The 13960-nt window shown below is 38.0% G+C and overlaps 1 protein-coding gene across 7 annotated transcripts in view; it reads left to right on the top strand.

The window, feature by feature from the left end:
• The first annotated feature begins 3504 nt into the window (after positions 1–3504).
• ANKRD17 (ankyrin repeat domain 17) overlaps positions 3505–13960 on the top strand; it is a 154560-nt gene continuing 144104 nt past the window's right edge. For all 7 annotated transcript variants that reach the window (XM_006212524.4, XM_015246339.3, XM_015246338.3 and 4 more), the window contains exons 1-2: positions 3505–3640; positions 3811–4425. In XM_006212524.4, the coding sequence (XP_006212586.2) occupies positions 4006–4425 (420 nt within the window). In that variant the 5' untranslated portion in view covers positions 3505–3640; positions 3811–4005. The remainder of the gene's footprint in view (positions 3641–3810; positions 4426–13960) is intronic.

The following is a 13960-nucleotide window of genomic DNA, read 5'->3' as shown; positions in this document are numbered from 1 at the left end:
CCAGTCACGAGGTCAGGCTTAAAGTCTACGTTTTCAGGTAATGTGCATTTCTCTTCATTAAGTCCAAATGCAACCTATGAGTTAAAAACACAAGTTATCTCTAATATCACCCCAAGTTCCAGCAAACACAATGCACAATGCACGGGGTAGATCAGAAAGAGGTAACTACAATATGCTGTCATTAGGAAAAGAGAAAAATGTGAGACACTAGGCAATAGATAGATAGATAGATAGACAGACAGACAGGCCGACAGACAGATATAGATATATAGATAAATAAAACAATGATGAAATACTGAGTAGGCATTTTGTGATCTATTTCCCCTGAGAGTGGAAGAAGTTTTGATGAGATCCCAATCTAGTTTTGGAGAGGAACTTGTCTGTGCTTTGTCTTCTGTTTGGTCTGACATCAGCCTCTGAAATGTTCTCTGTCCATTATTCTCTACGGCCACATCCTATGTGAGTACTGGGAGCTGTAAAGCATTTAAGCCCAATTTTCTACTTATGTAAGTTTGGGGTTGAAGAGTTGCCTCACTGTTTTAATACTTGAACAGTATTTGAATCAGTTTCATGATTTGATTACTAATAAAATTCCTTCAAAAATTAGTCCTGTGATCTATTTTCTTCCAGTAACTACACCCAAAGTTCTTTCTCACATAATTCTCAAACCTGATTTACTTCTTTGCTTCTTTGCTCCCATGCCAGTTTCTCAAGAACTTCATCCCAGCTACCTTGAGGCCATCTGAAATAATGGGTTGGATGGGAAGGCCAAAAACTTGATTTGATCTTTGTTCCAGTACTAAATCTTGAGGGGACTGTATTCAAGACCTCTTCCAGTTTCATTTTTTTTTTAACTGTGCAAGGTCTAGAAAAAGTCAGCTTTTCCAATCTTTCCAAATATTTCTATGCATTTTCATTTCTGCAGTTGTTTCCTGAGCTTATCTCTTTAGTAAAATCTTGCTTAAGGTAAAACGTAAAAATTCAAAATATATCATTACTTTTACTCTTTTGAACGATTTCCTCTTATTATTAAGACTGTACAGAGCTAACGACTCAATAGATGGGTAATATGCTTTTCAATTATCATAGGTGACAGTTTTACCAACTATTTTGCCACTCAAAACATGGGTATCCTTTTTCCAGCCTCTCATACCAGTTTCTCCAACATCTGCTACATCATCACTAAGTTGACACAACATATTTTAGGTTACTATCTTAGCAGTACCCTACTGTCAGTACCAATTTCGAAGTTATGGTCATTCTAATTCCTATGAAATAAATTATCAAACCTCAATTTTCTTTCTTACAAGAAGTCCAAAAATAAGTGTTTATAATTTGGAGGTGTCTGTCTTCCCGCGTAGTAATTCAGCCACACGTGCTCCTTCCCGCTTCTGGCTCTGGCATCTCTAACATATAGTTTTCAAGGTTACCATACTCACTAGCTTCAAGTTGATGGAGAAAGACTAAGGTAGGAATAGAAGGACTTCTCTAAGCCTGGAAATGAGTGCATTACTTCCATTCACATTTCACTGGTTAAGTCAATCACATGGTCTCGCATGGTCACAACTGACTGCAAGGGAAATTGGGATATTTAGTCTAGCTGTATGTCCAGGAAGAAGAAATATGTTTAATGAATGACTAGTCAAGTTTCTGTTACAAAGTTCTAAAAGGCAAAAAATGCTAAATAAAAATAACAGAAAGTCACTCCAGGGGCTTTGACAATTCTAATGGGTTGGACCTTATTCTACTAGTTCCAAGAAGTTAATCATTTCATTACTATATAAAGCAAGAATTCACTTTCTTCTAAACAATGGGATTACTTCAAAGAAAGTGTTTTTGATAGTGTTATAGGTACATAAGTTAGACTGCAGAGGGTTAGTAAGTGAAATTTAGGTAACAAAAAGAGAAACTGAACGTAGAATACTCTTTAAAGCTTGGTTGTAAAGGAAAGGAAACAAGAGTGGAAACACAAATGTAGAGGACTGGAGACAGAAAAGATAACAAATAGAAGGGCAAGAGGGGTTTGGAACTAAAGTACATACAGATAATTCACCTTGTGTAAGAGCAGGGAGTATCTCATTCCTCTGACACTGGAGGAAAGAAAAGATCCAGAAGTATCAGCTTCCAGCATTTGGAAAACTGAAGGAGTTTGTGCCTAATAGCATCAATCTTCTTGTGAAGTTTGAAGTAAAGACATATAATGAAATGTGGCTGGGATTTAAACACTGCAAAAATATCCTGGTGGGAGGCGGGGATAAGGTGCTGAAGAATATAATATATAAGTAGGAAGGAGGAATCCAGCTGAGGTTATAGACCTAAGTCTCTAGTGTTAAAATATACACTGTAGTGTACTGTTCTGCACCAGAACTTAGCAACCGCTGTAGGAGAGGTACAGGCAGACGGTTAGCACTTTGTGTCACGTATTTACTATAGCACTTATCACATTGTGAAGTCCCCTGGAAGCAGAGATTTATTTTATAAACTATGCACACAGTAGGCACATGATGAATTTTTGTTTGAATGGATTAATTCAATCATTGCCAATTCTGCCATAGTACTCTCTAGAGTACTGGCAACTGCCCACATTTCATATGGCATGCCAATACTAAAAAGAAAAAAAAAAGCTAAAAAAATTTCAGGCACACTCAGCTAAACTTAGCAGTCTTAAAATGGCAACTATGTCAACTGAGGCATACTTTTTATCTTGTGCCAGTACATCTGCCTTTGATGTTTCCTTTATTTTCCTTATGCCACTGTTCTTATTGAACCAGAAAGGGATAATTCTGAGTTCAGTAAGCTACACTATTATTTCAAAAGTCCTGAAAGTTCTTCAGACACCCACGAATGAACTCACAACTCCCATTACAATATTTCTTCCAAGAGATTCACAGAAAAGGATGATTATTTATGATGCTCACTTCACAGATAAAAGTTGAGTAGGTGAGGGGTGGAAGGACTGAATCGTCTGCAAAGACGGGCACGGTTCCTGCTTCCTTCTCCTGTCTTCTCTCCTTCGGAAACTTTGGATCTCCTTCATGCTACACAAATATAAACTCAGAGGTTCATGAAGTCTATGATCCAAAAGTTAAACTTAGGAAAAGGGGGCTCTTTCCTTTACACGACGCCATCTCTCTAGATTCAAAGCCCTAACTCACCATTTGGCGGTAGAAAAAAATGGCCAGGCACGAAAACTACGTACAACAGCCCAGAACAAGGCCCCACCTCCCGGATCTGGCGGTCAGGGCCTCCCGCTAACAAAGTGTCTGGTCTGCGCTTCCGCACCCGCTTTCCAACCGGCCCGGGCCGCTCTTCTCCAGCCTGCCCGCCAGCTCCACGCACCACAGTTCTGCCCTCTCGCGAGGGCCCGGAACCCGGCCCTCGAAAGCTCACTTTCATCTTTCGGCCACCCGCGCGCCACCGCTCAGGCGACGGCTGATGGCGTCACCTGTACTTCCGCCTGCGGCTGCGTTCTAATCACCAGCAAGGAAGAAGGGAGGTCTGAAGGGCTGCGTGTGGGGGGGAAATAGCGAGAAAAGAGAAATCCGGGTGTTCGCGGGTGCTACGACAGTAACTGCGGCCTCCTCTGTCCTCACCGTCCCCTCATCGGAAGTCGCCTTAGGCACACTTCCCTGGACTCTGGGTAGTCTCCCTTCTGCTGGGTCTCCCGACACCCCGGTCTCCCTCTTTGCCTCTAACCGCCCCCCCCCCGCTCCCTCACGCTCCCTCACGCTCCCTCACGCTCCCTCACGCTCCCTCACGCTCCCTCACGCTCCCTCACGCTCCCTCACGCTCCCTCCCTCCCATCGTCAGGCTCCCCGCCCTTAGTATCGCGAGACGAGGTGAGAGCTGGCGGAGCGGCGGCGGCGGCGGCGGCAGTAGAGGTGACCGAGGCGGTGGCGGCGGAGGCGGCACAGAGTGCTGTGTCGGCCCCGGTGAGGCCGAAGTCGCGGTAGAGCGTAGCCCCCACGCCCCTCCCCCGCCCGCGCCCTCCCTCTTTCCCCGAGGATGGAGAAGGCGACGGTTCCGGTGGCGGCGGCAGCGGCGGCGGCGGCGGCGGCGGCTGAGGGAGAAGGGAGCCCCCCGGCGGTGGTGGCTGTGGCGGGCCCCCCCGCGGCGGCGGCAGCGGTGGAGGTCGGCGGCGGCGTTGGCGGCGGCAGTGGGGCTCGCTCGGCCTCGTCTCCTCGTGGGATGGTGCGAGTCTGCGACCTGCTCCTGAAGAAGAAGCCGCCGCAGCAGCAACACCACAAGGCCAAGCGTAACCGGACTTGCCGACCCCCCAGCAGCAGCGAAAGCAGCAGCGACAGCGACAACAGCGGCGGCGGTGGAGGCGGCGGCGGCGGAGGAGGAGGTGGCGGCGGCGGCACGAGCAGCAACAACAGTGAGGAAGAAGAGGACGACGACGACGAGGAAGAGGAGGTTTCTGAGGCAAGGGCCTGGTTTCAAAAGGAGGGAGGAAGGGAGGGTGAAGGGTAGGGGCCAAAGGTGGGAGGGAACTTGAGGTGGGACAGATTCCTGTGGGGTTGATCTGTCTTAGGGGCCAAGCTTTCCACTGCCCTCTTTCTTTTCCCGGCCGAAATCGTGAGGTGTGGGCATGTGGGGGAGGGTAGCTGACACGTGGGGGTGGGAGGACCACAGAGTCCGCAGAGTTGGTGAACAGCACGTTACCCTGGGATGGTTCTCACGCTTCAGGATGGAGGGAATTGGTTACATTCCCTATTTGCACACCCAGCGGGGTCGGCCTGAGGCCAGTAAGGCCATGTTACTCCTGGGGCGGGGGCGGGACCAAAGCGGGAGGGGTAAGATAATAGGTAGATGAGGCTCTTGGGGAACTACTAGGAGGTTGGTAAATTTCTCCCACTTGTGGGGTGGAGGGGAGCAGTTTTTTGGGGGAGGCAAGGTTGTAATGGACTCACAACTAAGTATCTGTGTATGTGAGAGACACGTGAGAAGCTGTACTTTTCCATACTGTTCTGCTGCAGGTTTTTTTCATAACTATTGTGGCTGGCGAAGTAACCTTCACTTCTTCCGTTTCTCAGGGATTTTGGATGAACTGATCCTATATCTCTGTACATTTATATATAACTCAGTGGACAAAAAATATATTTGATCCTTACATATACATACTCCTACATTTTCAAATGCTTCCTTAGTGAGCAAGAATTAAGCTAGGCCCTGTTGCTTTCCACATAACATAGGCAGCTAAAGAGTCTGCTTTGGAGCCAGGCTTGGTTGTGTTGAGTTGGAATAGGAAGGCCTCTTGGTTTGTCCTAGTGATCTGGTTTCATAACTGTTTATAATTTTTCCTGGGTCCACAGATAGGCGGCGTTGCAGGACCTCATTCTTCAAAAAGAAGGTCATTTAACCAAAAGCTCGGTAAAATATACCATACTGAGAACAGACTAAGAGTTAGCCTTACTAGTTATCATCTCTTTTGTAACTCTCTTGTCCACTCCCTGAAATGGAAGCTAGAAAATCTTGATCTGAAGAAAGAAGTTGTAACTTAAGGCAGCAGAAAGAAAACAGCTCTAAAGGCTAATTATAAATTTAGTCATAAGAAAGAACAACTGAATTATCTAGAAGTACCACTTGCCAGTTATTCTCTTCCACAAACACAGCTTATTTTGGTGCAAGGCTAGTTTTTTGAAAATTACATTATTGGATCTTGGGTTCTGTTCAGATAGGGAAAATATCTTTTAAAGAGTTTGAAACTTGTCTGTTAGTCAAAGACCAGATTCTCTTTTACCTGGGACTGGATGAAGTTATAGAGATAGAAATGTAATACTTAAAGTATGTAAACCAAAAAGATGGACACTCCCCGCTATTCCATTTAGCCTACTGAATTCTAAGCATAGGTTTGTATTGATAGGTTTTGTATTGACATGGGTTGGGTGTTTCAGGATAGTGTGTTACTCAGGCTGTATTTGAAACAGTGAAGAGAAGGATGTGACAGGATCCTTATTCCCATTAAAATCTATTGTGGTAGTTAGACTCATTCAATTGTATTATTTTTACAGAGAGAAAAAAACATTTTAGAAAAATCTCATCCAGCACTTTTATTTTAAAAATGAGGAAAACAGGTGTTTTGTTTTTGTTTTTGTTTTGAGAAAACTGGTTGTGATGAGTAGCAGTAAAAGTGGAAATCAAAGCTTTCAAATGGTTCAGACCAGTATACTTTATGACAATTTATTTTTTCTCCCTCCCTCCTGACCTTTTTAAAAAAACAGGCAATGAATTGCAAGGTAACACAGTCATGCAGCTATGGACAAAATACCAATATTTTATTAAGATTTTAAATCCTCTGAGGAAATGTTACCATATTGAGTGAAGTACTTACTGAAATACTATGCTGTAAACTTTACATACATAGATAAGTTCTGTCCATTGGAATTTGGCCTAATAAGCAAAACTCTTAGTAATTCCTTAAATCATGTAGGCTTAAGTTTGTAGGTGTCTTAGTTTTGTGAGGTTTGTTTTTCCTTGGAAGTTGGAAATGGTATATGCTGACTGGTCAACTAAGGGAGTGTTTATTTTTAATGTACTTTATTCTGTCATCTGCACAGGGGTGTAAACAATGGGTTTGTCATTTGTTATGGAGATGAGTCAGGAGAAATTAGCATAAGAAAGTACAACCATTAAAAATAAATCTATACAGGTACATGATGAGGGATAAGCAGACAGGAGTACAGTATTTCTCTGTACCTGTCTCCATCCTTGACCAAAATAGAGAAATAAACCTTATCATCACAGTACACTATGAGCTAAATGGATGAGTTGTGCAGTGCTTTTCATTTCATTACCATTTTATTAACATGTCAGTAGAAGTTTAACTTTCTATAGCTAGGAGGTCTTGTGGCTAATACTTAACTGTACTTAAGTCTTTTCTCTAATTCATTCTGTTATTGGCTACAGAATGAAAAATATGGATAAAATCCTTGAGATTATCCTTTCCAATAAAAATCATTGAAAGGTTAAGAAGGAGTAGAAAGGTTATAGTTTTGAGGTATTTAACTTGAAATAATAGAGGATAGTTTAACAAAAATATATATGTTGGCTGTCATAAAATGCTAGCTGAATATTCTGTATATCTCCTGAAAGATGAAACATTGGAAGGAAAGGAGATTCAATTTAAATAAAAGCTTTATTTGAATGTTCAAGAAAAAGAATCTAATTTTTACTAAATGTTAGATAAGGTTATTGAGAATTGGATTTTCTCTTCAGTATTTCAGAATAGAATAATCATGTTTTAGATAATTTGCATAACTTCAGATATACCTGTAAATAAAAATATAAGACCAAGAGCTCTCCTCATCAAACCTCCTCAGTTTGACATAAAACCTTAGATAAAAAATTGAAAATTGCATAATTTTCTCAGTACCCATTGCTTTCAATGGATGACTGATCAATATGGAAATAGGCAGAAACATATTTCCAAACATGAAAGCTCTGATGCACTTCTTTTCCAGATAGTGGACTAAATTAATTGAATAGCTTACTCAAATATTACAAGAAAAAAAATGTTGAAGTTGCAAGAATTGATATTCCATTTCAGAAATAACATTGCCTTCTCTTGAATTTATTTTTGAATGTAATTGGATGGCATCAGTTTTTGCTAAAGCAGAATTCAAAGGGAAAAAACTTGCTATTAAAGGTAGAACTCATGTTCAAAAGTAACATTGTTTAAGATGGATAAAATGTAAGTATAGTAGGAATTGATCAGAAGTCCATCTGTATTTGATAGGCAGTTTGAGGCTTTAAATTTAAGAGACAAATCTAGTGAAAAAGTTTTAGGCAAGGGAAGCTAGTAAATAAGTACCGACTTATTCATCCCCTTTTGATAGGATTTGCGAGGCCAAGGAGAATCTGTTTATAGACAAACATGAAGGATGTAGGATTGAGAAAGAGGGAGGAAGAACAGTTATTTCAGAAGTAGATTGTATTTCCTCAAGTTCACTTTCAAATCTTTTTCTGTTAGCTTTTTTAGTAGAAAAATGCTAAGTTCCTCTGTTGTAATGGTAGAATCCTAGATTAGCTTGAAGAAGCTTACTTGTTCCCCAGTTTCATCTCTTAATTGACAAAACATTATTTGTAAACAAGATGTGAAGACCTTCGAAGCAGTAGTTCTGTCATAATTATCTTGTCTCCTATTCTGCTTAAGCACAGTACTTGCTAAAAAATTTTACAGTGAATATCTGGTAACTAGGGAGGATCTAGAATTCATTTAGAAAACCACGAGAAGAAATAGAATTTTTTCCTCCCTTCTTGGATCCATTGCTGCTGAATAGCTGAAGTTTGGATTTCAAGGTCTTTTAATTACTTAATTACTTCCGTTAGTGATGGTGATCTCTCATAGTTATTGGGGGAAAGCCATTTAAACCAATGGACATTGATTGTTGAGTGCCTGATAAATACCTTAAACCACCTAGATATAGTTACTTCCCCTCCCTCATTTTTGAGGGGGAGGTAATTAGGTTTATTTATTTATTTGTTTTTTCATGGAAGTACTGGGGATTGAACCCAGGACCTTGTGCATGCTAAGCAGGCATTCTACCACTGAGCAATACCCTCCTTCCCTAGATATATTTACATTTTAAAACCACAATAAAAAGTACTGTTTAATCAGTACCTAATGTGTGTCAAGTCTGACATAATGGTGAAGAGCAGGAATGGAGCTTGGATTCATATCTTTGATTCATCACTCACTAGCTTTGTGATCTTGGGCAAGGTATATAACCTCTTTCCAGTTTCCTCATATGTTAAGTGGTGATAATAGTAGATTCTGCTTTCTAAACATTGTTATGAGAATTAAATGGTTTCACCATAACCCTATGGTGTCATTGTATTTATCTCATTATTCATAAATGTTTGGAGTTTCTACTATATATTAGGAATTTTGCTGTTCAGAGTAAGCAACGGTGAGCAAAACTGTTTTAAGACACACTGATTTAAAAACGCACCAATAATTAAATATGTTTGAGGAAATATAAGAGTGAAAGTAAATGGTTAAATGTATATCCTGAATAAAGTGCCTGAGAAGTATACAAATGCTGGGAGGGAATATTCGTTTTCATTTTAAAGGCAAAAATACTGTCTTAGAAGGGTTTCACGTAACTGATAAGTGGCAAAGTGAGACTTAACCTGTGTCTGTTTGATTCAGAGCCTGCTCATTCATTTACTTATTCACATGCTCTGTTAATGCTGTGTGATGTTGAGTGCAGTATCTCATGTTGGCATTTTAGATAACGTTAAAACAAATTCAGATGGTGTAGAGAAAGATACTTTTTGGCAGTAGGGCAGTCACTGAAGACAAGTTGGCTACTCTAAGCTTTTCTTGTTCTGAAAAATCTCACTGAAAAAAAATACAGAAAAGTACAGATAAATATAGTTATATTTCTCTCATTTAGAATTAAGTTGTTAACATAATGAAACTTTATAGTGAAAACTACCTTCTGTATAGACAATATTTTGTTTCTCCCTGACCTTCAAGTCTTTTGCTTTTCAAGGTTATCTTTATTAAGCTAAGAAAAAAATTTTTCTTTTAAATTGGAGTTGTTAACTTGAGGTCTGGATAGGCTGTGAATACCCTGGAGTTAAACACAAGATTTTATTGAAGGTGCTTACAAGTTTTTTTTTTTTTCCTTTCCTTCCTTTCACTCATAGTATGTATGTAAAACTTTCACTAGAGAAGTTTGTGACCACCTCCTTCCTCCCTCCCACCTTGTTATTTTGAAACATGCTCACTGCAGTGATAGTGGGAAATCAGACCAGCATTTAAATGGATTATTTAGAATTGGAAAATTTTTTTCTAAGCTAATGTAATGAAGAAGACATTTGTGTTGTAAAATAGGTGATCCAGGATTTATCTGTTCTTTTGTTAGGCTAGCGCTATGCCTACTCTCTCTTCTCCTAAATCCTCATATTTTACCTTTTAATTGACAAAGCTTTTTCATCTAATCTACTATGTTCTGTCAGATCTGAAGACAGAAACCTTGTCTTATACATCTGTATATCTCAGTGTGTTATATAAGTCTTAGCATCTTACCTTTGCTAGGTTTTGGTGAAGTCAAATCTCCGAAGTAAAAATAGTTCATAAATATTTCTCTTTTAGCCAATTACTCTGGAAATATTTGGGACCTCAAGTCTTAAGATAACAGAACTTGTTTTACAACTATTTATGGTGGACCCTTATCAGATACTTTTATTGGATTCTGATTATTCAATTTACTCTAGTCATTAACCTTACCAACCTAATTGGAGTTAGTATTGTGAAAGTTTTCATTGTTGAATAATCATCACAGTAGTACATTTTGACTCCCAGAAATTCACTAGACTATTCGTTAGACTACTTCTACTAGCATCCAAATTACACCATCAGTTGACTAGGAGGTTGATTTATAGGTCCTTGGGTCAGTGTATTTGCGTTCATGGCAGTGGTTTATTCTGCATTTTTATATGAAGAAAATTCAGTGGATTAGGAAATGTGGATGAGCTCCCTTGTAATTTTTCCATACTTGACCATAGACAATAAATTTTCACTTCATAGTGGTATATGAAGTAGTGTCTGCTGATAACACTTACATTTTTGTTAGAACCATGAGGGGGCACCAACTTCCATGATAACCTATGCCCAATCTGACTAACTTCAACTTTCACCTTTTGAAAAAAACAAGTCATTAGGGAATAGAAGGTGATGGGTAAATATGAATATCCTTTTAGTCCCTGAAACTTTACCTGTCTGCCTGTCTGGTAGAGTTATGCCTTTTCATTTGACACCCAGAAGCAAAATACCTTTCCTGACTTACGGTGTTTAAACTTACTAACCTTTTTTTTTTTGTCTTTAGAAACTATTTTTATCCAGTCATGAGGGAAAGTGGAATTGTGGAGCAATATAGGTATCATTTCATCATGATTTGTAATTTGGGGTTTTAATTATTGAAAGGGGGCATGCTGGAAATTTTATCTTCAGCATGTGAAGAAATACTTATCCTAAAATTGATTCTTGGTCTGGGTGTTTCCTCATAGATTGACTTTTAATTAAAGAACCTTTGAGAGAAGAATATTCCAGAGAGATCTATGGAAAACTGATTTAACCAGTTTTGAATTTGGAATAAATAAACATTAACATGGAGTTCTATTTTCCTTTTCTTCTTTCCTCTTGCTCTTAATCTGAAGCCTGAGAAGAAGAGGAAGTCTTTCTGTTTGTGTTACACTAGGTCTATTTCCAGTTCAGTCTTTGACCCCATTATTGTCTTTTTCCTTCTCTGTGCCATGTTTCCCTCTTATTTTTTTTTTATATGAGGTTAATAACAAAAACAGCCCTGTTGCAAAGCCTCTAGTGTAGTTCTTACTAGTGTGAGATTCAGTACAGGAATTGATTCTTTTACTTGCCAAACATTTATTGGGTATCTACTATGTGTGGCTGTTTTTAGTATGTAGTAATCTTAACCATTTCCTCAGTGAATATGAAAAAGTTAGCTATATTTAAAATAATAGCTCTATGTGTTGTAGTTAATAAAACTTTAAAACTTGCATACATGAAAACTTAGCACAGTGATGGAATTCTGTCTTTTGTGATTTTTAGAAGATAAGTATAACTATTAGTATATTTTTTAAACTAAATTTATATATGAAGCATAATCGAAGCCTAGCAAAATCACTTAGGAATTATGAGGGTTTTGAAGAAACTGAGACATTCCCAGCTTCATAAAATTAAAATCTTGTTGAGACAGAATTAATAATTTTAAACTACAAAGATGATACTGCTTTACTTATGAGTCTAGATTAGTTTTCCATGTAATTGTGTGCCTTTAGAATTGTCATTATAGGGATTGTTTTGTTTCCGTTTTTGCATAACGATAGGGGAGACTTTATGTCATTTATGAGTGTCTCTTGGAATATTTAGTAATTTTTGGTATTATGTTCTGTTTTTTTTTTTAAGATGAGATCTGTATTTGATACTGTTCTAAAGTGTCCTTGACTGCTAAACTACACCAAAGAATAATCCATTCTAATTTTACCCTGAAGATTCTGTAGTAAGAAAAGAGACAGCTATATTAATATACTTATGGTTGCTGCAGGTAGAGATGTGTTAAATTATGAAAAATAGATTTGCAGGACAATATAGGGTGCAATGTTAAATATCTTTTAAAGTAGATTTAAAATACAGTGTTTTTATAATTAAACATTATTAATTAAGCATACATATTTCTAGAAAATTTGACAAAATCAAAAAATATCTAAGGAATACAAGTCACCTATAATCCCTTTCCAGAGTTAATCATTAGTATTTGAAATCATATTTTCATTCTTTTAATTATCTATTACACAAAGCAGAGCTATCACTTAGAAATTTTGTCTGGTGAAAGTTTGTTATCATTCTTAAAATTATATCAATTAAAGAAATGAGTCTTCAGCTATTGATTACATATTTATTTAACTGTAAAAACTAGTGTATGTATTCATACTTAAAAAAAAGTCTTCTAGAATGTAAAGGTTTTATCCTTTCTTTCTTGGAGTAAATGCTGCTAACAGCTTGGTGTACATCGAATGTTCTCGTTTCGTGGTGAGAGTGAGTGAATGAGAGGGTGTGGGTGTGTGTGGGGTGTGTGTCTGAGAGTTTATTAGGATTTGACTCGTCCTAATTTACTTACGCATATTCCATAGTATGATGTTCATAATTTATTTGATCTTTTATGTTGGTAGACATTTGGATTGTTTTCAGTACATTGCTACCACACATACGTTGCTGAAGTGAACATCCTTTTACAATTATTTTTGAGTACAAAATTATTTCTTTGGGATGGATTCCTGAAAATGGAATTGCTGGGCCAGAGGTTATTCACATGTTGAATTTGATAAATACTTCCAAGTTTTATTTCCATCAGAAGTGTATAAGAATGCTACTGGATTTGATCAATCTTAGTTTTAAAAAATCTGTTAAACAAGAAATAGTGTTTTGTTTTTGTTTTCATTTTCTTTATTACTGTTGACATTTAGCAAATTTTCATATTTGTTTTTCATTTGGATTTCTTTTGAAAATTTTCTTTTTTTATCCTTTACTTATTAGTCTATTAGAGTTTTTTTTCTTTTCTTGATTTGTTGGTGCTGTTTATATTTATGGGTATTAATCCTTCATGGTTTATGTGTTACATATATTCTCTATCTGTGTACAGTAGTTTCACAATGTAGGAAAATTTTTATATTTTTATAGTAAAATGAATTATTCTTTTATGGCTTCTGGAGATCTTCACCCCAGGGTTTAAACAAAATTTCTTACTTTCTTTTGATATTTTTGTACTTTGTTTTCCAAAGATACATGGATATCTTTTTGGATGTAGTATTTGATTGTTGTGTCCATTTCTTATTTACTCTTCTCATTAGCATTTGACCTTGTTCACTGATCCTTGCCTCTTAAAAAGTGCTACTCTCTTTGCGTATGCAGTATCACCGTCTCCTGTTTCTACTTTTACTAGCTGTTTTTTCTTGGGCTTCTTGCTTCCTCCTACCTCCTTCACTGTATATCCTTTATTTAGTACCTTGTTGCTCATTCCTAGGCCCTTTTTGGTCTTCTATCTGGTATCATTTCTTAGGTGATTTTATCTAGTTTTATGTCTTTATATATGCATATGTTAATGATTCTCAAGTTTGTATCTCCAGTTTAAACCTTTCGTCTTGAGTACCAGGCTGAAACTTCTGGCCACCCGACATTTGTAAAAACCTTTCTTCTAACACATAGTGTTCTTTCTTCCTCAAGAGAATCAATCCAGAATCTCTTCTGGATAATACATAGAGCACGCACTGTAGGATATCTGCATAATGCCTTTTCTCTTAATTCAGTCTGGTAATCAGTGAAGTAATAAACAACGTATCTATCTGTCCCTCTTTTGCCCAACACACTGTCAGTTGGTGAATAGAAATAGGATAATCATAATGATAGCTTCTTTGGAGAAGGAAAGAATAAATA

This window comes from Vicugna pacos, chromosome 2, assembly GCF_048564905.1.
Source record: "Vicugna pacos chromosome 2, VicPac4, whole genome shotgun sequence".
Taxonomy (NCBI): Eukaryota; Metazoa; Chordata; class Mammalia; order Artiodactyla; family Camelidae; genus Vicugna; species Vicugna pacos.
Note: the sequence above shows the minus strand (reverse complement) of the source record. Positions and strands in the feature narration are given on the sequence as shown.